The 26,200-nt window shown below is 35.0% G+C and overlaps 1 protein-coding gene across 2 annotated transcripts in view; it reads right to left on the bottom strand.

The window, feature by feature from the left end:
• NBEA (neurobeachin) overlaps window positions 1-26,200 on the bottom strand; it is a 370,152-nt gene that overhangs the window by 244,827 nt on the left and 99,125 nt on the right. Inside the window, exons 26-30 of one of the 2 annotated variants that reach the window (XM_081951245.1) lie at window positions 25,846-25,976; window positions 24,292-24,399; window positions 19,296-19,464; window positions 16,742-16,837; window positions 895-1,333 (exon numbers count right to left, since the gene is read on the bottom strand). In XM_081951245.1, the coding sequence (XP_081807371.1) occupies window positions 895-1,333; window positions 16,742-16,837; window positions 19,296-19,464; window positions 24,292-24,399; window positions 25,846-25,976 (943 nt within the window). The remainder of the gene's footprint in view (window positions 1-894; window positions 1,334-16,741; window positions 16,838-19,295; window positions 19,465-24,291; window positions 24,400-25,845; window positions 25,977-26,200) is intronic. The other variant, XM_081951243.1, reaches the window with a different exon arrangement.

Here is a 26,200-nt window from a genome sequence, read left to right as displayed (position 1 = left end):
AGGACTAGGTTCTCCCATGTAACACCTCTCCTGCGCGAGCTGCACTGGCTTCCTGTGGTCTATTGGGTGCGTTTCAAGGTTTTGATTACGATCTTTAAAGCGCTCCATGGCACAGGACCTAGTTACTTGCGGGATCGCATCCTGCCCCATACATCCCTATGACCAATCCGCTCACACAGAGAGGGACTTCTCCGGGTGCCGTCCGCTAAACAGTGTCGGGGGGCGACACCCAGGAGTAGGGCCTTCTCTGTGATGGGCCCAGCCCTGTGGAATGACCTCCCCCTCGACATTAGGATTACTTCCGATCTCCGCTCCTTCCATGTAAAGCTCAAGACCCACCTCTTTCAATTATCTGGCCTGGCTCAACCGTAGTTTATCCTATTCCTCCTGACAGTCCTTTTTTAAATTGTATTATTATTATGGGGTATTTTTAATGGCTAATTTTTATTGATATTAATGTGATGTATATTTAATTATTACCTCCTCCATGTATGTATGTATATGTATGTATATGTGTGTATCTGTATGTTTATATGTATGTATGTATGCTTTTATTGTACGCCGCCCCGAGTCCCCTGCGGAGAGGGAGCGGCTAACAAATTAAATTATTATTATTGTTGTTGTTGTTGTTGTTGTTGTTGTTGTTGTAGCTGTAAACATTTCTAGTGACTTTTTCACCCAGACCTACGTTGATGTACCATTCCCTAGGAAGATACATCAATAAAGCAGAATGAGAACTAAACTGGTTGGCAGAAATAATGCTATCTGAATGCACCAAACCATGGTTAAATGTCAGTATTATGTATGAACATAGCAAGGTTCAACTATCAAGAACAAAGTGGGCAGGCAGGCAGGCAGGCAAGCAGGCATTAGATGATTGAATGTATTGCATACCTGTCAAAAGAGTGAAACTGCATTGGAAGAATAGGCTGAGCTTCTCTTTTCAGTGCAGGATCAGGATAAGGAATTGGATCAGGCCCACATTCTGGAATTTCAACTGGTGCTGCTACCAGACTTTTCAGTATTTCTTTAACATTAATACCTTTGCTTTGGCTAATACTTGATATTGAAGAGGCAGGTTTCAGAATTTCACTGGGACTTTCTGTTAAACTTTCCTGAGATTTCTTCACCTCAGATGACAAAGTAGATAGTAATTCACTCATAGCATCTGGACCAGGGCTTGTTTCTAAATCTGTCCCATTTAAAATACTGGGTATTTGTTCCTCTTCAATTCCAGAATCAGTGTGAGGAATAGAGCTTTCCAATGGAATATCTTCAATTGGTGTTGGTGTTTCTTTTTCTTTGATATTGTCTGGAAATACAGCAGGAGTTTCTATAAGAGAAAAAATAGAGAAATATTCAAGTCTGTAAATTAGTAGTTATGCTCTCAAAAATTAATAGAATTGTCAACACAAAATGTAGATGGAAAACCCTCTAAAATGCATGAGAAACACTTAGAAATACATTGTTATTCTAGAATTTCACAGCAGCCATGACACAAACATTTACCAGTCCTATGCTGCAAGGTTTCAATGCGAAATCAGAAAAATAATGCTTCAGAAATGCTTGCTTGATATGATCAAATTTATCAAAACTAAATAACATAGCAGAAACTAACAAATTATTTTGTCTTTATTTGTTTGTTTGCTTATATCCTGCTTTCCTCAAAATGCCCAAGGCCATAAACACAACATTCTACCATCACCCACCCACCCCAATATAGTAATAGTGAAGTAGGTTGCATGGATGAGGATAGCTATAAACCAGAGGTGTCCAAACTTGGGAACTTTAAGACTTGTGGACTTCAACTCCCAGAATTCCCCAGCCAGCCATGCTGGCTGGGGAATTCTGGGAGTTGAAGTCCACAAGTCTTAAAGTTCCCAAGTTTGGACACCCCTGCTATAAACCTAAGTCTTCGGGTCCTAGTGCAATCCCTTCTTAACATTCCGTTTCTATTCAGTAAGTCATTTAGCAGCAAACATGTAAAAAATAACAAGACAGTTGACTTGCTAGTTTCCTATATTGTTTAATAGGATATGCCCAAATAAAAGCATGTCTCACCACCAACTTTGACAATGACAGCGAAGGCAGCAGATGACCCAATCTGAATTTGAAAGACATAGGTGTGCTGCCTGTGTCAAATTTGACAAGAAATTTGCATCCATGTCTCAAGTTCTCTACATATTTTGGAATTTCTAGTTACTTCCTCTGGTACTTTTTCAATATGGGAAATCGTCAGATTCTAGTTAAGGTGCCCAGTTCGTTCTGTATCATTCCAATATTCAGAACTACATTTTGAATGCAACACACCTATTAGCAGAAATCAGACAGAATACACGTATTTCTTTTTGTTAACTTAAAATGGAGTACATGCTTTAGTATAGCTACTAACAACACTTCAATCGCCATGGAGGTTGTATTATACTTCTTGTAATCAATTTTAGATTTCTCGAGACAGTGCTGTTGTTGTTCCTATATCTGAAATTAATTTTAAACAGGAAAATTATTATTTTTTAATTAAAAGTTTATATACTGAGATCTGGGATAATTGATTTGTTTTTGGGTTTCAAAAAGATTCTGGGCATTCATATTAAATTTAACAAAGAAATGCAAAATATGCATTTAATTAATGCATATGAGCTGCAGGATGACGAAAAATCTTTCTCGAGCATAATATTACTACTGCTTATAAAAAGTTTTCTGGCAAACATTTGCTGTATAAAAATATCTTGGCATACTCTGATGTATTTAAATCATCCCATTTTATATTCAACTATTTTATATATTATTTTAATAATGTTTTGTTCATTTTAAAATTGAAGGGTAGGGTTAGAAGTGACCTTGGGGTCTTCTAGTTCAATCCCCTACCAAGAACAAAAACCTTCCGATTACTCTAGGTAAGTAGCTGTCCAATCTGTCATTGAAAACATCAAGTGGTAAAACGCTTAGAACTCAAAAAGGCAGTCTGTTCCATAGCTCTCATTGTCAGGAAATTCTTAGTTTGCATATCTTTATGTAAAGTTTCCATTGGTACATGTCATACCCAAGGTTATAAAAACTAAATCCACACCCTCTTCCTTTTGACATCCTTTAGAAATGGATGACATCCAGAAGATGATATCAAGGCTCCCCTTAGCCTTCTCTTATTTAGGCTAAACATTCAAAAATTTTATTTCCAATTACTTATAGAAATAAGAGCACAGTAGATTACTGTATGACTTAAGCCAGAATTTAGGCCTCTATATACAATATTTATTTCTTTTCTCAAAAACAACTAAGATTTAAATTTCTTAAGGTTGTTTTTAATATCTATTTTTCAAATATTTGATATTTTACAAATAGTTTTCATAAATCTTAGGAACTGTATCAAACTGTAAAAACTATTAAAAATCAGAGAGGACCCAAGCAATATCTTGGGTACATGGAAAGATTACTTAATGAAGCTATCACATTTAAAAAGGGAGCTTCCAGGGTCAGCTAGGAATAATAAACCGTGTCGCTGCTACTTGACATACAGGCTAAAGAATTACAGGAGACTTCAAGATTACTAAAGTGGAATTCAAAGTATCCATACTCTTTTCCTGCTTGGTCTTTTTCTCATAGAAAGGACCTCTTCAATATCATCACAGCCTAGGTAGACAAATCTCCTCTCTGACATGAGGTGTTAGCTTCAGCTTTGCCAATTGCACTATTTCAGCTTGGAAAACCTAAACTATATGCTTGTTCTCTGGGAAATAAGATAAAAATGAAGATAACTTCATAACTTCACACTCACAAGAACAAAAGATGTACTTTATTATTCAGATTTGTCAGTGCCTATCCAGACGTTGATTTCCTTTACTTGTTCATGGGCAAGAAATGTTCAGTGGAAACTTAACTGATATCCCTCAACTACAATAGAATAGGGTAGAACAGAAATCAGCTGCTATCCTTCTTTACTTTATATTTTCTGCATTGTGAGAAGCTGATAGCATGGTACTTGGTTTACTGCTAATGCTGTCTTCAGCAAGATGGCAAACACTGGAATGAGGGTTAGAGAATAGTTTGAGACTTGTACCAGCAGAATAACTGGATTCTACCTAGTCAGTGGTAGTTGTCTTTCAGACTCAGAGAATGTGTCAATTGAAACACTAAAACGGAACCTCTTGAAGAGTGATAGGTGCACCACACTATGTTTCATAAACTATACTGGTTGTCGGCTTGCTTTTAGGAGCAGATCAATATGCTTGTTATTACGTACAACCCTTGTGATTATTTGAAGGATCATCTATTTCCAATAGTTCCTGCTCACCCAGTAAGACTGAGCAGTGTGGGTATGTTCCAAGTCCCTTCAAACAATGTCATCTATCAAGACTTAGGAGGTGACATTCTCTATCAAAAATCCTGCCCTCAGGAAGAGCATCCTCCCAGAGATCCATATGGTTTTCATACTGTTCCAAAAGCAAAACCTGGCTTTGCTCCAAGTCTGGAATTAGGGTGGTTGTTGAGCTTCTGACCTTTTTTTTTCCTTGTTGCATTGAGGGTTTTTTCCCTCCAGTTTACATCTGTTTTTCTTCTTACTTTTATTGTTTTATTGCTTCTTACTTTTAAAAGGTAAGTTGCACAGAGTTGCCTATGAGCCAGGTAGCCTTACAATAAATAAATAAGTAAATAAATTCTTTTTCTTTTAAAGAGCTCTTCCTCAGTCCCAACTGCTCAACTTCAATACTATTAATTGCTCAGTCTTCTGTTGCAGCTTTACACTTTCCGGTCACCCAATACTATTAGATTTTCCTTCTCTTTTCTCTGTCCCTACGTGCTCTGGTAAAATTTTGTCCAGTTGCTTGAAATCTAACATTGGCTGCCAATGTTTCTTTTATCTAAAGTAATTGAGTATAAAACAGTTAACAGTGCTAAAATTTATTATCTTCTTCTCAGCATTTTTTAATATTTTTTTATTCTTTCTCTGTTCTGTTCCAGTTTCCTATTCCCTCTTTTATCTAAGCTCTATGAAGTTGGCTTCCCTTTGATTTTCTGACAGGAGGACAAAGTGAAAAGGTTTGCTGTCTAGTGATCATAAAGTAAAACAGATACTGTACAATCACTAAAAGCATGGCCACTGTTTCCACTCCCCACTCACAAGCAGTTTGAACCTTAAAATGTTGACAACATGGACCAAAAGTTATTTCCCTTCTTTGAGAAGCCACAGGTACTGCAGTGACATTAATCCCTTCACTTCCATTCTGTGCAAAGATAAAATAAAATCTCGAAAAGATAAATAAAATAAATTGCTTCCACCACCACTGCTTCTATCAACATCCTTTTTTGTTTTTTGTTTTATGCATTTATTTTATCGTATGGAACAAAAACAGCAACAAAAAGCATTTCTCTGAGATCAAGACACATTATTTCTCCTGAAAGATTTGCCTTCATGGACTCTAGCATTAAAAAAAAAGGAGGGGATTGGTTTCATAAAAGTTTTAAATGCATTAGAGGTGAGCCAGATGAACACAGCTGGGTCTAAGGAATCAAGAGATCCAGATTTGTTTCATACTGGCACATAACCTTCATGTGAAAAATTCCCAAAAAATCCAATGGGATATCATTTAAATGGTGAGTAGATGGACTTAATTTCCCATTCACCTACTTTCCCAATACACCAGCTAACATATCCTAGTATTCCACAGTGACAAATCAGAAATCTACTAATAGTTTAGAACTAGAAGACTCTTTTCAATGTTTGTCTATATGCATGCTTGTCTGCATAAGCGCAGTTCTAAGTTTACTTCTCAAGAAACCAAGAACTCCAAGCACACATAAACGCAGAATTCAAGAGGACATCAATTAATGTAACTTCATTCATTCATTCATTATTCATTCATTCATTCATTCATTCATTCATTGTCTTTAGAATCCTAGCATTAAATACCAATTTCACCTGCTTCCTAAAAGTATATCATTATCATAAACGTTATTACTGTTAACTTTCAGTTCTTATCAGTTCACTTTGCCGTTATTTAAAATTCTTCTTGCTGTTGTGCCATATCCGCCATCGGACGTTGGTGATCATATTGGCAATCCTATTTTTGTCAACAGCTGCATAAAAAAGTGCTGCAGAGTTTATCCGAACCAGTCCTTTCGGTTTTGAAACCATGATGTTCTTCTTCTGCCTGGACCTCGTTTGCCTTCAATTTTTCCCTGGAGGATTAAGTGAAGGATGCTGTATTTTTCTGGGTTGTCGTATCACATGTCCAAAATATTCTAACTTTCACTTTTATATGGCTTTGATGATTTTCCTTTGCTTTCCCAGGTGGCTTATCATCTCCTCATATGTGATTTTGTCAACTCAGCTTATACTTAACAGCCGTCTGTAAATCCACATTTCAAATGCTTCTAGTCTCTTCAAGTGGTTTTATGTCAGACACCAACTCTCTACTCCGTAGAGTAGGATAGAAAAGATGCAACCTCTGACAAGTCTGATTTTCAGTCTTAGGCTTATGTTGTGACTGCAGAAGACCTTTTTAAATTTGAAGAATGCAGTTCGAGCTTTCCTATCCTTGTCTTTACTTCATTGATCATGTCCCAGCTTTCATGTAAATTAAAACCGAGGTACATGATCCTTTCAACTTTTTCTAGTGGTATTCCTTCCGAATTTATCAGTGCTAAGTTAACGATGACCAGGATCTTGGTTTTTGAGGTGGTAAGCTTCAGATTTTTCAGATATTTCCAAACCTCTGTTGATGAGGAGCTGAAGATCTTTGTTGATCTGAATATCGTTTACTTTGAAGCCAGCATCAATGTTTTCCAGTTCTTCGTTGAAAATTGACTCAGAGTAAATATTAAACAACAGCTGAGACAAAATACAGTCCTATCTGACCTCTCTTCATATTTCTGCATCATCTGAGTACTTTTGGCCTAGTCTCACATTTGCTACCTGATGCCAATATAGATTCTTTATAATTCAGATGTCTTTGTCATCTAGTTCCACTTGTTTCAGGATTTGTAATAGTTTGCTGTCTCTTATTTTATCAAATGTTTTTTCAAAATTGATGAAGCACATGTAAACACTGTGATTGACATCTCTACAGCGCTGTACAAGAAATTGAATGCTGAATAGGGCATCTCGTGTACCAAGATTTTTTCTGAAACCAAGTTGTGTGTTATTTAAACATTCCTCAATTTTGTGGTATATTCTTATATGAATTATTCTCAGGAATATTTTCAGGGCATGACTCATTAAGCTTATTGTTCTGTATTCGGTATACTTATTTGCATTTATTTTGGGGGGGATTGTCACAAAGGTTGACTTTACCCAATCATTTGGTATCTTTCCTGTTTCATACATGCTATTGAAGAGCTGCAGTAAACATTTCTTCCCATTATCTTCCTGCAATTTTAAAATTTCTACTATATAAAATAGTTAAAAATAATGTGTAATATTTTAATCTTGCCTGTTGGGCCACAGATATCCTTTTATCTACTATTTTTCATAGAAATATTTTTTCTTAGAAACTGTTAATTTAGTGAATGAATGAAATATAATATAATATAAATAAAGAGCATATATAAAAACAACATTTATGGATCTCTTCAAAGGAAGTAAACTTTAGGCCAAAGCAAAGTCTCTTGATATTTCCTAATACTCTCTTATTCAAGTACTTACAGGTGTGACTTGTTTAGCTATCCGAGATTAGCAAAAATTAGTTAATTGCTAAACTGTAACATAATCAATGTATTCAGATAATACGACCACAATCTAGTTTTCCTATAGGAAACTAACACAACTATCTCTCTGAAGCTAAATAATAATGCATCTGTAGCAAAATAAAACTGTTATTTTATCTTACAGTGATTTGAAATATTTAATTCATTTTTAGTAAATACATTTGGCAGATCGACTCTCATCAGGCTCAAGGTTGACTCAGCCTTCCAGCCTTCCGAGGTAGATAAAATGAGGTCCCAGATTGTTGAGGGCAATATGCTGACTCTATAAACCACTGTGAAGCGGTATATAAGTCTAAGTGCTATTGCTATTATGTACTTTGCATTATAAAAATCCAAAAATGAAAGCAACAATTTCCACTACTTGGTAATTTCAAATTTTTATATATTTGCTATTTAAAATGTATCTACAGCTGACTTCCTAATTTTTTAAGAAAGTTATATAAGATTCTCACAAAATAAAGACTTTGCAATTTATGATAAACACCTTAACAAAACAAACTGCATTTATCAACCGTGTCAAAAACAAATCTCTCAAATACAAACATAAAAAGTATACGGAAAAAACAGGGAGGAAATGCGACAAAGCAAAGAGATAGCTATGCTAGGAAGAGTAAGAAAATGAAGGAACAAAACAAAATGGAGATGATGTGAGGGAAAGAGATAATTGGACAGGGAAGTGAATGAAGGCCATACCATCATTTAGCATTCTAGTGCTAAGAACCTATGTCTGGAGTTCTTGGTTTCTTGAGAAGTAAACTTAGAACTGCAGCTATAAACATACTTTATTTATCTACTTATTTATTCTGTCTATCACAGAAATATGAAAGTCACGCAAGAACAGTCACTAACACAACCAAAAGGTATACTGCACGTAAAGGGGCAAAATGAAACAAGTGTCCATGGTTTAAATGATAATTACCATAGTTATTATTGAGAAACATTTAATCATGCAAAAACAATATACTGATATGAGACAAATATCTGAAAATCAGGAACTATATTTCTGTAGATCAGATACAGAGAATGTCCAAGCAATGAACAGGAGAGTAGCAATTATTTTATTTTATTTCATCAACCCAGGCTATTTACAAAATCAGTTATTTTATGGGAAGCATTTCACTTCTACCATGTTGCAATTTCTCACTTCATAAAACCTTAAAACGGACAAATATATTTTTAAAATTACATGTACAAATAGAATAGAATAGAATAGCAGAGTTGGAAGGGGCCTTGTTGGTCTTCTAGTCTAACCCCTGCTTAGGCAGGAAATCCTACACCACTTCAGACAAATGGTTATCCAACATCTTCTTAAAAACCTCCAGTTTTGGAGCATTCACAACTTCTGGAGGCAAGCTGTTCCACTGATTAATTGTTCTAATTGTCAGGAAATTTCTCCTTAGTTCTAAGTTGCTTCGCTCCTTGATTTGTTTCCACACATTGCTTCTTGTCCTACCCTCAGATGCTTTGGAGAATAGCTTGACTCCCCCTTCTTTGTGGCAACTCCTGATATATTGGAACACTGCTATCATGTCTTCCCTAGTCCTTTTCATTAAACTAGACATACCCAGTTCCTGCAACTGTTCTTCATATGTTTCAGCCTCCAGTCCCCTAATCATGCTGCTCTTCTCTGCACTCTTTCTAGAGTCTCTTCTTTTTTACATCGTGGCGACCAAAACTGAATGCAGTACTCCAAGTGGGGCCTTACCAAGACATTATAAAGCGGTATTAACTCTTCACGTGATCTTGATTCTATCCCTCTGTTTATACAGCCTAGAACTGTGTTGGCTTTTTTGGCAACTGCTGCACACTGCTGGATCATATTTAAATGGTAGTCCACTAGGACTCAAAGATCCCTCTCACAGTTACTACAATTGAGCAAGGTACCACCTATACTGTACCTGTGCATTTTGTTTTACTTGCCTAAATGTAGACCTTTACTCTTTTCACCATTGAATTTCATTTTGTTAGATAGCGCCCAATGTTCAAGTCTATCAATATCCTTCTCTATCTTAAGCCTATCTTCTGGAGTGTTGGCTATTCCTGCCAGCTTGGTGTCATCTGCAAATTTGATGAGTTCTCCACCTATCCCCTCGTCCAAGTCATTGATGAAGATGTTGAAGAGTACTGGGTCTAAAACAGAGCCTTGGGGTACTCCACTGTATACTTCTCTCCATGTAGATGCAGTTCCATTGAGGATTACACATTGAGTGCGATTGGTCAGCCAGTTATGAATCCATCTGGTGGTGATGCTGTCTAACTCACATTTTTCTATTTTATCTAGTAGTAGGTTGTGATCTACTTTATCAAATGCTTTACTGAAGTTCAAGTAAATTATATTGACAGTATTCCTCTGGTCCACTAATTTTGTCACTTTGTCGAAGAATGCAATAAGATTAGTCTGGCATGATCTGTATGGCTATAAAGTAATCTCAGCTGATGTCAATATAAATGAATTGCTCTGGATAGACATTTCAAAACATAGTTTCTAGAAAAGAGCTAATAATGATCATAATTTTTTCCCCACATAGCAGTGGAATTTTCGTTGCCATGTAAATGTTACATAATTGGAGATTTGGAAAATATGTAAATGTGCAAAAAAGCATATCACACTGAAAAATAGAACATGTGTGACTTTGGCAAGCTCCAAACGAAGGAAATATATATAGCTCAGGTTTGAACCGTAGAATCCTTGATGCTCACTAAGCTTGGTTATTTGCTGCAGGCAATGCAACTAAGTGTGATGTTTGTTCCCTGTGTATTATCAGTGCTGGTGGGATGTAGTTTTCTCCTTGGTAGTTCCTTGGTTACTATTTTCTACTTGATTGTTTGGTTTGTGTTAATCTCTGTTTATCTGGATAGAAGCTGCTGGAGAAGATGTGCTCTGGTCTTTTTGTTTCCTTCTTAGGCATTAAAAAAAGTTATTGTATCTCTTGAATTATGTATAATGCGGCTTATCTCTTATGTGTCCCTTGATGACTGATTTCTGCAAGGTTCCAGGAAATCCTATTTCTCTTGATATATTATGCTCATAGTTTCCAGGCTGAAACTATGATTAAGTATGTCCATGTGTCTTGAAATTAAGGAGTTTCTATTGTGTCTTCTGACTGCTAGCTGGTGTTCATGGATGCACTCATTAATTTTCTGCCTGTCTGTCCAAAATAGTGGCTGTTACAGTTCTGCGACCAGTGATGGCTAACCTTTTTCTCCTCGTGTGCCGAAAGCACATGCACACGTGCTCACACCAATAATATAATGCGTGTGTGCCCCCCCCCAGCCTGTGCATGTGCACGCGATCCCCCATGCCCCATTTTGGGCTAGCAGGCTTCCCTGAAGCCGCCTGGGACCAAAAATGAGACAGGGGACACACTCCCCCATATTCCCCCTTATGCATGCCTATGCTGTTACAGGAGTTATGTCGGCCTTGTATGCAGCTTTATTCCTCTCTAGCATTCATCTCCATTGTTCAGTGATCCATTTGCTCCCTCTCTAGGATTTACCTCTATCTGCTCTGTGAGGCACTCCCAGTTCCTGTTGGATGTATATCTATGGCTTGTATAGTGTTTTGCAGAGACCCAAAAATCAGCTGGCCAACAATGCTTGATGGAGCTGAGTTGGGGTTCGTGTGCTGGTAGAGAGGCTGCCGTGTGCCACCTGCTACAGTAGGCTGAGTGGTTGCACACTTTTTGATAAAGTTGTGTCAGTATCTATGTTGCATAACAAGTCTGTTTTCTTTTTCTGGTGCTCAAGAGTACTGCAGTATGAGTTAGGCAAGCTCATCAGGAACTGATAAATGCAGTAGACTTAGACTTACAGACTCAGATGTCTGAGCCAGTTTTGGTTGACATATAAAAATATGTAGCTTTGGAAAATTTTCTTCAACCAATAGGTAAACAAGTATATTTTGTATTCGTTTGTTTAACTAGTTACTCTTGATCTAGTTTTAGCACTTGTGTGGGAAACAGATCGTGTTTTAGATTATATTTATGCAGAAATATTAAAAATTCAAAATGATTCACAAACTTTTAAGTACCACTGTATTTCTTAGAAATAGCCTTATATATTATAAGCAAAGAGAAAAAAATATTTAGAATAAACTCAATGTAGCTAAAATTAATAAAACATTTTCTAAAATAGAGAGAAAGCTCAGGTGAATCAGTCATATAATGAAGTATACGAGGTTACATTGTTTGTTAGCATATTTATTACATTCTCCTTTTCACTCAGAAGCTGAAGAGTGCTCCTCTTTCCGTTTTCCAATATTGTACTGTGAAGTAAAACAAAAATCAAAATTCTGAAAAATTGCTTCAGGATTGGCAAGAAAAATGCCTCGAGATATATGTGTAAGTCACCAAACATCTTGACACAGTTCTCTGAATCTGACAAATGCATATATGCATGCATTACAGATACATACAATACTGTTTTGAAAAAAATATATTCCGAAACAATAACAAAGGGTATCATGATACCACAGTTTCGTGAATCACAATCTAGCTCATTAGATGCACTGAAAACACATTTGATGAAACAGACAGTGATCCACATTAGGCTGTACTATAGTATCTATTTTAATCTTGAAGGTTTTGCAAATTCTACAGTGTAACCGAAGGCTCAGTTAATTCCTCCTTCCCAGAAGAAATATTATCATTAAATAGATACAATAAATGTTTAAAGACAGAAAAAGAAGAAAGCAGGGGCTTGTTAGTAATGAGAATAAACTAGAGAGAGAGGGTCAAATGAAGAGTCTGTAATGACCACTAAAAACAGTTTCAAAACACCAGGTTGAAAGCAAAGTTGTTATGATGATTAGAGACAATGTAACAACTCACACACCATGAAAGGCGCTCTCAACAGAGAGGGAGGGAATGTTCTGCAAAGTCTGAAACTGACACTGCAAAAGAAGCAGGGTTCAGCATCAGATTGCAAGGTACATAATTCTACTTGCAGAAGTGAAAAAATGTGAATAGATGAATTCTCAAATGAATAAATATGAAATAGATGGTTAAGAATTATAGAAATTAAAATACTTTGGATAATAGTTGAACAAGTCACAAATCCTTGTTTAGAAATTAATGGAAAGTTATATTTTTGAAAATGTAGCATGATTTAGATTTGGGGAAAAAAACAATATTGAAGCCAAAGTGATTTGAATGCCTCAAACCTAAGAAACTATGCTTTCTCCAGCTTAATAAAATCTTGCCTGCCTCCTCAATTTTAAATAACTCATCAGAAATTAGGTGCTGCATTAAAGTTCACTGTAACACATAATTATAGGATTGCCTGCATCCACTGAATTTTTTTCGGCAGTTTTAAACCCAGCCTCTTGTAGATCACCAGATGATTACTGCTTAGCTATCACCAGCCTGGAATTGTCTCAGCTATAAAGCTATAAGGAGTTAACAAGGGAAAATGCACCCTTTTGAGTTATTGCTGCTTCTTGGAGAACACACAAAATGTAACATACATATTTTAGAGGTGGTGAAACACCACAAATCATGATCACACTTCTTTTCTTTCAAACCAAAGAATATTATTACCCATCAACCTTCCCTAATTTCAACCGTGTTCGTTTTTGTTAGTTAAATGTGCTTAGTCACAGCTGTCAATTATTCATTCATATTACTGAACAATTTGTAAATGAAGTATAAAATTTATAAACTTATATTAGTTAATTCACATCAATTTGTGGGAGATTAGTTTCTTCAATAGTTCTGCTAATTGCTAAAAGCAGAAATGAACTGTAAGGAGAATCACAAATCTGCCAATAAGGCCACCTATACATTCTGTACGTATGTATTGAAAAAAAAAGATATGAGCAATAATTGTTTCTCATATTCTTCCAAATACTGTAGTAAATTTGGAAGACATTCACAGACTAACATTTAAGTAATTTTTAAAGATCAGTAGGGACATATCTTCTGTATTATTTTCAGACAATGATTACCCATGCTGCAGAGATTTCTATTCCAGAATTAGGGAGGAAGTCACACTGACACTACTGAGAGTATATAAATTATCAAAAAACACTGAGTAATCACACTGCTAAATTACTGCATGGAAGATGACAATAGCTACCAATTACTGTTGCAAATAGTCTATCTGCTGCCAATCACTGGTATAAATTATGTTGATGTTATTTTTGTCTTAATAATTGGTTAATAAAATGGCTAATTAATTCTTTATGAAATGGATTGTATTTCTTATTATTACCAGAGTATTTCTTATTGCCATCTATGACATTTAATAATAGAAATCCTTTTCAGTATTCTACTATAATAGTACAAGGTACCTGTTGGTTAACAAGGACAATTTCCATCACTAAACAACACAGTTGTAAAGTGCGATGTTTCATGACTGAACCACTTAGCAACAGCAGTTCTGCCACTTCCAGTTGCTATAATTAAGCAAATTCTTTGGTGTAAGAGAAGGAAAGGCAGAAGCTGGGGACGGAGTGAAGAGAAGAATCAGCCTGGAGTTGTTATGTTCCCAAACAAGAAGTCCAGCACCTCTTGAATTCCATTAACTCTTATCTAGCACCAATTAGTGCTGATGGTTAATTAACTAGATTCTTCTGCATAGGCCAGGGATGTCAAGCTTGCAGCCTGTGGCCCAGATGCATCACACAGTGGCGTGTCCATCCCCTTTTTAGTGAAGGGAAAAAAATTGTGATACATTACATGACGTGATGCCACAACTTTGACACTCCTGGCCTAGCCAAAGCAATAACCCAGCTTAACTGAAACTTAACACATGGTCCTGATTCTTCACACCTGACACATTGGTGTTGTTAAGCACAATATCATGTGATTGCTATTTTTGATGATCTGCTGGTTTCCCCATTTTGCTTTGCGGAAGTCAGCAATGAAGGTCACAAATTACAATCTTGTGGCTCCAAGATACTGCAATTTTCTAACTGTGAGTCAATTGCCAAGTGTCCAGATCATGATCACGTGATTACAGGGATGCTATGATAGATGGAACTTTGAGGACCACTCAATCAGTGTCATCATAACTTCAAATGGCTGTTGAACAAGGGTCATTAAGCAAGGATCACACGTAGCAATAATAATATAGAATTAAAGAAAATGAAATATTGCCTTTTTTAAATAATGAATAATTTCTTGCAGATTTCTTAAAGAATAATTTCTTGTATTCTAGCTGAAGCTTTGATAGCACTGATCAACACAAATCAATAAATTTTTCAGGGTCACTATCACCTCAGGTAACTGCTTTCATAGAGAGGCAATAGGCCCAGACCGGTATGCTGCAAGTTCACTTTATTTATATTTTGTTTTCTAAAAATGTCTCTTAAATATATGTAGGACCAGAAAGATAACCAGAGGCACGATACTGGGAATACTGATCCTAATGCAGAAAAGCTTCTTCTCATTCCTCAATTCTTCATATTTATTCCAATAATAAATACTAGTTATAGTTTAATCTTTAATTTATAATTATGTGATTACAACTGAGGTTATCTGGAAAAACTAAAATATCCTCATCTAATAATCTCACTGTCCATTTAGAACAAATATTTATATATATATTTTAAAAAATGAATTAGTTTAAAAACTAGCAGTGTTATGACTATCAGCTAGTCTTTCAATCTTCATTTTTTTTTTATCCACAGAACCTCCTATTTCTACAAATGTGGATCAAAATTATTTTTTCAAACAAGGCAACAGAGACAAGGCAACGGAAACTTAGCATTCTGCTAGCTGGATAAAAATGAAAGGAAAACAAAACATAACACAGCAGGAAAATTTTCTGCCACATACATTTTAAGGACTGAGGAGAGCACCAAGATATTATCAAGAATTTGGAAATAAGTGGAAGACACTGAAGGACTAATAAAGATATTCCGAAGGTTAGGTACTACGAATGGCTAGGGAAAACAGAAATAGGCAACATAGATGAGCACTAGTAAGGAATTTGGGAAAGCCAATGAAAAATTGGTGATACATCCTTGAGGTAGGCTGAGTATGTATATGTGTAATTTTGGGGATAATGAAGAGTATGGATGCATATACTTTGGAGATATTAGTTTTGGGCATTGGTAATAAGAGATCACATTTTTTAATGTACTGTGTATAGTTGTTCAGTATTGGAAATGTGAAACATGTGCATGTCTTATAACTCTTACATATTTCAGAAAAATATAGCTTTTATCTGAAATAGTTTTCAGCTAGAAAATTGTGGCTTCAAAAGTGTTTGGTTTTGTAAACTCACTAGACTGCCTTTTTGGCATTTTGCTCAGAGCAGTAAATGTTCTCACTACACTAAGCCAAAGGCATTTGTCTTCTGATCTAATATTCCTTTGTTTCTTTAACAGCCTTTAACTTTAGCATTTGGGGCGTCTTGATGGGATTTTTTAAATATATATCTAACTATCCAATTCTTATTAAAGTAGAGATAATATTAGACAGTGCATAGAAAAAAAGGATAGATAGGAATTTGTATAATTATTTATAATGTTTGCAAAATCCCGAATTGTATATCAGTTGGGAGTGAAATGTCATGCTATATGGAAGAAAAAAGAAAAAAAATTGTGCATCATTTTTTGCTATAATAGAATAAAACAGAGGGGAACAAGTGACTGCTCACAGAACTAATATCATTATTATTTTTTGTTCTCAGTGGTATCTCCAGTCATATTCTCTGCCTACTGAAAGTAAAAATAATTGGAAGCTATATAGAAAAAGACAAGTTTCTAAATCAAAAGAAACAAAGAATTTAGAAAATGCAACAAACTATTTCTGGAATATAGATTTGTATAACTTCCTTATACAGCAGTATTCTTTTAAAGGGTTGAAGTATATTTCGTTACAGTATTAAATTTTAATACTGTTAAAATTTAAAAATTGTAACCCTCCTATAATACTGTTAATAAACAAGATGGAGAATGTTCGTAGTATCATTGCCAGAAAACTCTGATTTATATGTAACCCCCCCAAAATAATCTTGATTATAATAAAGTTATTGAAATATATAATATGAAATAAATATGGCAAAGAATAGGATGTTATGTTAAAATTACCTTTATAAAATGAGTGGGTAAAGGTCTGTTCAGGTATTAACTTGGCAAGGAATCCATGGTTCAAACTTGGGTGTGGGATAGATGGTATAACCACAACTGTGAAGAAAATCATGGAGTCAATTGTGAGTCAGCCACTTATTGACGGTAGTTTGGTCCACTGAGGATCCATGTCAGAAGTGTTATTGAAACATGCAAACAAGGCACTAATAATTTATTGGGGAGAAATCTAGAAAAATTAAGATACTTGCAAATAATACAACATAGAGAGAAAAAACATTTATGGAAAGACAGGTATACATAAATAAGACAGAAACAGTTGGAATAGGTTTACGTATGAAACAACATACAAAAAAAAAGTACATTATCTGTAACATAGCCACAAATGATAGCTGAATTCTAAGACAAATCTCCTGAAAAATAACCAATATAATTTTATTATTTTCAAAAAATTAATGCAGGAAAAGTTAATTACTTAATCGTGATTTGAATGAAGGAAATATACCATGTAGTCTAATGTATAAATAATGGAAATTAGTAATTTTATTATAAAATAAAAATAGTTCACAATGTAATAGAAACAACATGATGTTTAGTAACTAAAATATGCTGAAAATAAATAAGTGCAAAATTTAATGTATATATGTACACTGATTTGGTCCTGAATTTTAAACAACCTTATGTAAGGATTAGATTTACATGGCACAACAATACACATTTTTAAAATATCATTCTCACACAAATGTGTGTTTTTTTAAAATCCTATCAAAAGTTTCAAGAATTTAAGTCCAAAACATCTATTTTAATTAGGTAAATATAATCTTAATCTTAATATTATCTTATTTTAGTATCAGACTTTTCATGAATCAATGTTGTCATGTAATATGATCATCAATGTCTCAATAAGGTATTTATAAAACCCCAAGATCTAAGTTTAAAAAACATATATACTGCTATAGATTTGATTTTCAAATCTTTGTCTTAATGATAGTGAAATCTTGAAAGATTCAGTAACCTTAAACAAACCACTTTTCAGAGGTATATGAAGTCATTGTGCTTAATTGCTCTATTCTACAGTAGTTACTTTAAAAATGTCTTTTGGTACCAATCCTGTAACATACTTGGAAAGAGGACACATGAATAAACATATATAAGATTATATTTTAAGAGATATATAGCTATCTTCATTATATACAGTAAGTAGTTTTAACAAAAATATTAAACATTTCCAGAACTGGACTTGGATAAGATTTCTCTTTTTAAACTAGGTTTACATTTAAATAAATGGAAACTTGATCCAAACTAATAGTAGAATGCTCACTGTATTTCATTTCATTAGAATATAATTATTGCACCATTTGCAAATAATCAATCCTGAAAAATACATGTGCAAGAGAGCTATTTACAAAAATATTAAAAGTCTATAAAGAAGGAGAAGGATGAGAAGGATCAAGGGATGCCAAAATAAAATTTGTTAAGATTTGCCATCAATTTTAGCTCTCTTTCCAATGCTTACAATATAAATATAACAGTCCAATGAGAGAATCTTTAAAGAGTCTCATCCAAAACATTTCTGCTTCTGAAGAAAGAGGTTTCACAGGTAAGAATTCACACACATATTAAGATATTGTCTTCCCAAAGGAATGTACATCAGAGAAAAGAAAGTTTTATGACTTTGCAGTATGACCCAGGGTAAAAGCTGGTTTCAATCCCATTCTCTTGAAACAAACAGCACCTAAATCATGTTAAAAAAGCTAAATCAACTAGTCAATTAGACTAGTAAAAGTAAGTTTCTAGAAATACACTATTATACTAGAATTCCCAAACAAGTATCTTACTAGCAAAGTTAGACCATGTAGTTAGACATATTTTCTAGTAACAAAATTTCTGCTAGCTTTGCAGTTCTCCTATAAGTAAATTTAATTCTGACTTTAAGAGCTAACAGATGCCTTCATGCCATATACTATATTTAAAATTTATCTAAATGTTCCAAATGTTGATAAAAACTTCAGTTCTATAATATTTTTCCTCTTTTGTGGATAATTGAATTTTTATTTATGCAAAATGTATTTTTATTTCCTTTCACTTATTAAATGATAATTTCTAATGATTCCTGCACTGGTGATAAGTGAAGAAAGTAAAAATTAAATCTGGGATTTTGTGCAAGCAAAATATAGGTTTTATTTTTATTTATTTATTTGTATTATTATGGTGTAAAAATATCAGCTGCTAAAGTGTCACAAATAGTGAAATTACATAATATGATTTGAATTCAAGTCACATGATGAACATAAAAAATGATTTTATGGGGGGGGAAATGGAAAAGTAATTAGCTTGTGTCCTGCAATTAATTATATGCTTTGGAAGAAAGTCTTGTTCTGATACCAATAAAACTTTTTAGTCAGAGTTAGTCCCTAAGATCGTCCTGTGTTAAAACAAGAGTGGAAAAACAAGAAATATTTTCAAAGGTTACTAGGCATTCTTTATTCTTCAATTTCTACATTCAAACATCAAGTATCCCAACAGTTCCTCAGCATTAACTGAAAAACAGCAGTACCTGTACTTGTTGGTGAATTTATTTCTTGCCTGATATTTCTACCTGCCTGGCTTCCAGACCTTGCAGTTTCTCGTTGTGGTTCAAGAATATCCCGATATTTGGAGACCATTAAAACAGAAATGAAGTAAACCACAGCCAAAGCTAAAAATTGTGCCTGTTTGCTGTCATCCTGTTGAAGAAAAGGAAAAAATACAAACACACAAAATAAAATACTATGAAAATACATAACAAAGTTATCATCTCCTCTCTTAATCAATGCTATGGAGCAAATTACTAAAATTAAAAACAAACAAACAATCTACTATATGACAGTTATTTAAACATTCCCTTGACTGGCATTTAAATATATGAACATTTCTTTCACTTTCCCAATATGAATGTATATAGCCTGTCAGCGAAGGGTATGTCTTAGTCTTCATAAATTATTACCTTAGAGGAAGTTGAGGCAGTTACATATGAAAACTACCACAAAGTTGTAAATAAAATCAAATACATCAAATATATCATGTACTTAACTAGAGATTCTCAAACCAGTTTGTTATTTCTCTCAGAAAGGAAGTGGGACAAGGCTGAGCGACTTAGAAGGAGGCCATAAAATATTTTTAATAGTTAATCATGCTGGTACAGAGAAAACAGGAATTGTGCTACACAGTTTGGCCTTTCCTCACTACTTTGCCTGTCTATCCAATAGGGCAATAAGGTTTCATTGCATTTGCATTTTGTCTGTACATGTTTGTAAAGGCAAAATAGGAAGGCTGTGAAAATTCATGCTGGGCAGTGTGTAACTACTGCAACAGAACCATGTTCATGTATTACTATTATCCTTCTCACCTACTCCTATTGGTATGTTATGACTATCACTTGTTGGTTGTATCGTATGATTTATGGCTGTATCTTATTATTTATTATTTATCACAGAGACAAATTCCTTGTGTGTCTTATCACATCTGGCCAATACAGAATATTCTATAGGAAATTAAAGTGAGGTTTAAATAATAATATATATACATCTGGGAAACCTGACCCAAATAACAGTGTTATAGAGCAATGCAGAAAAAGTTAGACTAATTCTAAGGTCTTTAAAACTACCATTGAGATAAATAGCAATAGCACTTAGATTTATATACCACTTTACAGTGCTTTACAGCTCTAAGCGGTTTACAAAGTCAGCATATTGCCCCCAACAATTTGGGTACTCATTTTACCCACCTTGGAAGGTTGGAAGGCTGAGCCAACCTTGAGCCTGGTGACATTGGAAATTGCCAAATTGCAGGCAACGTTTGCAATATTAATTCAAATCCCTTTTTTGTAAACTTGGAGTACAATTATTATTTTTTGAATACTAGGAAAGAAATTTGTCAGTACTTCGGGCTATATATAAACTGAGAGATTGTGATTGGCCCAACGTCCCCAAGCTGGTTTTAGAATTTATGAACTTCCACTTTCTAAGATACCAAATTGGTTCTTAGTTATATGAATACACAGGTCAATTTCCAATCCAAATAATCTTAAAATAGGAATGGTCCAAACCAGATTCTGTTTAAGGATGAATCATATATACATTCTTAGGTGGTTGACTAATTAAAATTCAACTGCCCCCCCAAACCCCCCCCCACACTGAAAAACTTACTCCCTACTTTGCATTCTGTGTCCATGATTTTATCTGCTGTGTTTTTACAATGAATAAAAAGGTAACTTTAATGTTTTTGTGTGCTTTAATGTTCTAAGCAGCCTAGAGTCTTTGGATACAAGATGGGTAACAAATACATTTAATAAATAAATTAAATAAATAAATAAATTTATTCAATGCATCTAAACATCAAATATGTCAAATCATGTTAGTCTCGCTTTCACTGAACATCTGGAGAATGAATCTATCCATCCATCCATCCATCCATCCATCCATCCATCCATCTATCTATCTCTCTATCGTATTTTTCGGTGTATAAGATGCACCTTCCCCCCCTAAAAGAGGGTGAAAATTTGGGTGCATCTTATACACCAAATGTAGCCCCATCCTTTGGCCTCTGCCTTCCAGCAATTTACCTCCTTGGAGCAAAAGGAGAAAATGGGGCTTGCGGAGACAGCAATAGGATATGGCAATCCCTGAAACAGCTGATCATTGGGAGTCCCGTGCTTAAACTGAAATTGAAAGTGAAACTTGCTTTTTGCTGCAACAAAGCAAGTTGCTGGGAGGCAGAGGCAGATTTTTTTCTTCTTCTAATCAGACTAAACTGAAACAGGCTGTTTGCTGCAATGAGCTAAGTCAATAACTATAAATGCCTATAGAATGTTCAAATTATTAGACTTATTTTTTAAAGACTGCTTTATTATTGTTATAGACAACTTAACCAAATTAAGAAGCTTTTTAAAATAAATGCTTGATCTGAACAGGCCCAGTGCTATTGTATCTTGGATGGCAACCGACTAAAACTCAACCCCTCCAAGACGGAGTGGCTGTGGCTTCCGGCCCCCCGGTTCAACCAGTTGCTTCTATCTCTGGCCATCGGGGGCGAGCAACTGGCCCCCATGGAACGGGTGCGCAATTTGGGTGTCCTCCTGGATGCCCGGCTGTCCATGGATGACCATGTAACAGCCGTGGCAAGGGGGGCGTTCCATCAGGTTCGCCTGATGCGCCAATTGCGCCCCTTATTGGACCGGGATGCCCTACGCACAGTCACCCATGCGCTGGTGACGTCTCGCCTGGACTACTGCAATGCTCTCTACATGGGGCTTCCCTTGAGATGCACTCGGAGACTGCAGTTGGTCCAGAATGCGGTCGCGCGGGTGATTATGGGGAGGACTAGATACTCCCCTGTAACACCTCTCCTGCGCGAGCTGCACTGGCTTCCTGTAGTCTATCGAGTGCGTTTCAAGGTTTTGATTACGATCTTTAAAGCGCTTCATGGCACAGGACCTAGTTACATGCGGGATCGCATCCTGCCCCATACATCCCTACGACCAATCCGCTCACACAGAGAGGGACTTCTCCGGGTGCCGTCCACTAAACAGTGTCGGGGGGCGACACCCAGGAGCAGAGCCTTCTCTGTGATGGGCCCAGCCCTGTGGAATGACCTCCCCCGTGACATCAGGATTACTTCCGATCTCCGCTCCTTCCGTGTACAGCTTAAGACCCACCTCTTTCAATTATCTGGCCTGGCTCAACCGTAGTTTTTTCTTATTCCTCCTGACAGTCCTTTTAAATTTTAAATTGTGTTATTATTAAGGGGTATTTTAATGGCTGATTTTTTAACATTCTTAATGTGATGTAATTGTTACCTCCTCCGTGCATGTATGTCTTTGTATATGTGTGGATTTGGATGTTTATGTGTTTGCACATATGTTTTTATGTTTTTACATGTTTTATTGTACGCCGCCCCGAGTCCTTTTTGGAGAGGGAGCGGCTAATAAATTAAAAATTATTATTATTATTATTATTATTATTATTATTATTATTATTATTATTATTATTATTATTATTATTATTATTATTATTATTATTATTATTATTATTAAATAGCAGACAATAATGTATACTTCCAGAAAGCCACATCAATTTTAACAGCATTTGTACAAGTATAGTCTGAAATGTAACACCACAAACAGTGTATATCTTCTGTAGTGTTTGCTGTTTGGTGCAAGGAGGCAAATTGCTGGGAGGCAGGGACAGTTTTTTTTCTATTGTTTTCCTCCCCAAAAGCTAGGTGTGTCTTATACTTCAGAGCGTCTTATCTTCCAAAAAATACGGTACCTATTTATTTATTTATATCTATCTATCATCTCCCTCTAAATTTAAAATCATATACTAAAATTCTAAACTTTATAAGTAGAAAAAAATTGAGAAATAATAGAAAATTTTTCTATTAATTTAAAAAACTTTGAACGCACTGAAAAAACATTAAATAATTTTAGATATGTTCAATTAAAAGGGGCTTAACTGTAAGGATATGATTAAAGAGAGAAGAATTTCACCTTTCTATTTGCTTCAGGCACTGTAATAAAAAGGCTATTCGACTAATCATATTTCTGAAAATATAGGGACATATGCACTATATTGCCAAAAGTATCCGCTCACCATCCACATAATCAGAATCAGTTGTGAGTGAATACTTTTGGCAATATAGTGTATCTTAACCTTCACTATTCATACCAGAACGTTAAACTGCACCAAGAGAGAAACGTAACAGCAATGGAGATGCAAAACTAGAATGATACCGTTAGCAGGCAACTATTTGTAATTCCCAAATGCTTTTCAGAGACATCCTCGTGCAAAGCATTATAGCAGCCCAGCATGAATATAGATAACTTACCTATAACATATGCAACATCTAGAAAAAAATATAGGTCGGCACACCTACCAAAGCTGAATTAAAGTATTTTTACTATGGATGCATCATTAATTTCAAATAGCAAATCAGAAAACTAAAAGCCACCAATTAAAATAGTTGTAAGCAGTTGTCATAGGCGTGACTATATTTCATACTACAGAGTATGTATGTATTCAATTTTGTAGGGAAGTTTTTGCAAATTGATTTTATAGAAACTCAAAAGGTTATTTCTCCATCTGAAGTGTTCTGTTTGAAAAGATTCTGCTGGCCAACTGTACTAACACAATACTAAAGATTTTAAATTATTTTTAAAAAATTGTAACTGAATAGTCATTTAAAGAGATTTCTCCCAGACTTCTCTACAATCCAAACTTACATTAGAAATTCTACCCACTCTTGAGCTTCAATACTAGATTTCTCCAGCTTACCCATTTTTGATGAAGCAAAAGTCATTCACAAGATTACCTTAATTAACCAGTAAGGCAGGAGATAGACAGAAATACGCCAAAGCTATTTCAAAGGATCATCATAATGGGCACAAATGTTTAAGTTGAAAAAGTGAATTCTACTCTGAGTAAAGATAAATATACAAAAACCTGTTCACCGTCAATACACAAAGCACAGTTTTTAAATACCTTTTTAAAAAGCTGCAGTATAATAATACTTACCACATCACGAAATACAACTGCTCGCAGTCGATTAATATCAACATCTTGAAGAAGCCTATCTGGATCTTTAATTGGGGATAGGTTACCCGGAACATTTTCCAATGAAGTCTAAAAATGCAATAATTGCATAGTTTTAGCAAATTAGTCTTAGCTCTTGAAGTTATCACTAAACAAGTAATTTGTATTTTATTGATTTCAAAGTTAGCATATGAAGCTGGTTTTAAATTTAACATTTGGCACTCCCAATCCAATTAGTTGTTACTAGAACAATGCTAAAACCAATACTGTGCAATCAGTTTATGTTTCAATTGTCTCCTATATGCCCAAGTACTGATGAGAATGTTCCAATATTGTCATCCAACAGCAATACTATGAGTGTTATATTGGTTGTCCACGTTTATGGGTGCAATTTAAGATGCAAATAATAACTTATTAAATCTTCATAGTATTGGACTTGGGAAGTTGGGAGACTGCCTGCCACAGCACACCTACAAAGACTCATTATCCCCTAGGAACTACAGCAGGCAGATTCAGAAGCAAGTGTTGTTTGCTGGATCTCCCTTCTGCAGAAACACATATACGCATTAGTATGTTCAGATAGCTTGTGAAGACCTGAAGGTATGTAGAATACATAAGACACAGTATTAGGTCTTATGAGGGACCGATCGTCATAAATCACTCTGCCTACTCAGTATGTTCCTGCAGAGAGTGTGCACTTCCCCTACGAAATGTTGTAACCTTGCAGGACAAGGTAGCTTTGGAACAGCATTTCACACAGAAATGGAAAGTGGCCTCTCTCTTAGGGTTCCAAAAAGCTTTGAAAACCTTTGCCCCAAGCCTGGGATTAATGTATTACTGTATTTCGGGGAAGACTGTTTGGTTTGATTTGTGTCACTTTTAAGATCATTTTAATCCAGAGTATATGGTCTTATGATTTATCTGTTTTTACAGATTTTTTTGCTTTTTTTAAGGTGCCTAAATTTCATTGGAGTTGGATGGCTACAATTTGAATAAATAAATAAATAAATAAATAAAAACTGCTATAACTGATCTGGAATTGTTTATGATATAACCATACACAACAAATTGACATTTGTTTCGTCAATACTACCATTGATAGTTCTGTAACCCCTTAGATCAGTGGTTCTCAACCTGTGGGTCGGTACCCCTTTGAGGGTCGAATGATCCTTTAACAGGGGTCGCCTAAGACCATCAGAAAACACATATTTTCGATGGTCTTAGGAACCAAGACATCAATTTTATGGTTGGGGGTCACCACAACATGAGGAACTGTATTAAAGAGTCACGGCATTGGAAAGGTTGAGAACCACTGTCTTAGATCTACTTGTCTGAAGTATATTGATAATAAATGCAACTGTTCATAGTAAATCCAAATCCTGTCTCAATATTATGAAATATGTAAGAAAATAATTTTGGAATTATCAAACTGTGAAGTTTTCCCTATCTGTCTAATATACTGGATAATAGTTCTTTTTCTCTTTTCCTATTCACTTTTAATGGACACTTTTTATATACTAAAAGAAAATATTTTACCTTGGTAGTAGTAGTTGCACTTATGCCTTGAAGAGTGTCTTGTGTTTTACTGCAGATTAGTGAAGATTTATTTATCTTCTCTCTTTGTCTTTGTCGACATTCCAAACAGTTTCGCACAGCAACACAGCAAACTAAGTAATTAAAAGATATATATGTGTATTAATTACAACTAATTACAACTACTATGCATTAATAAAGCCATTAAAACAGCAATGAAATAAATAAATCAAAATGAAAATTACATCAAAATGAATTACCATAATATGTAGGATTGTTATGTTTGGATGTATTTAGGAATAGATAAATTAAGATTACTATTAGATGTGTTTCTTAATCTTATGTATTTATCTTGTGT

This window comes from Natrix helvetica (assembly GCF_964273705.1).
Source record: "Natrix helvetica genome assembly, chromosome: 4".
Classification (NCBI taxonomy): domain Eukaryota; kingdom Metazoa; phylum Chordata; class Lepidosauria; order Squamata; family Natricidae; genus Natrix; species Natrix helvetica.
This window is presented reverse-complemented; position numbering and strand designations above follow the sequence as displayed.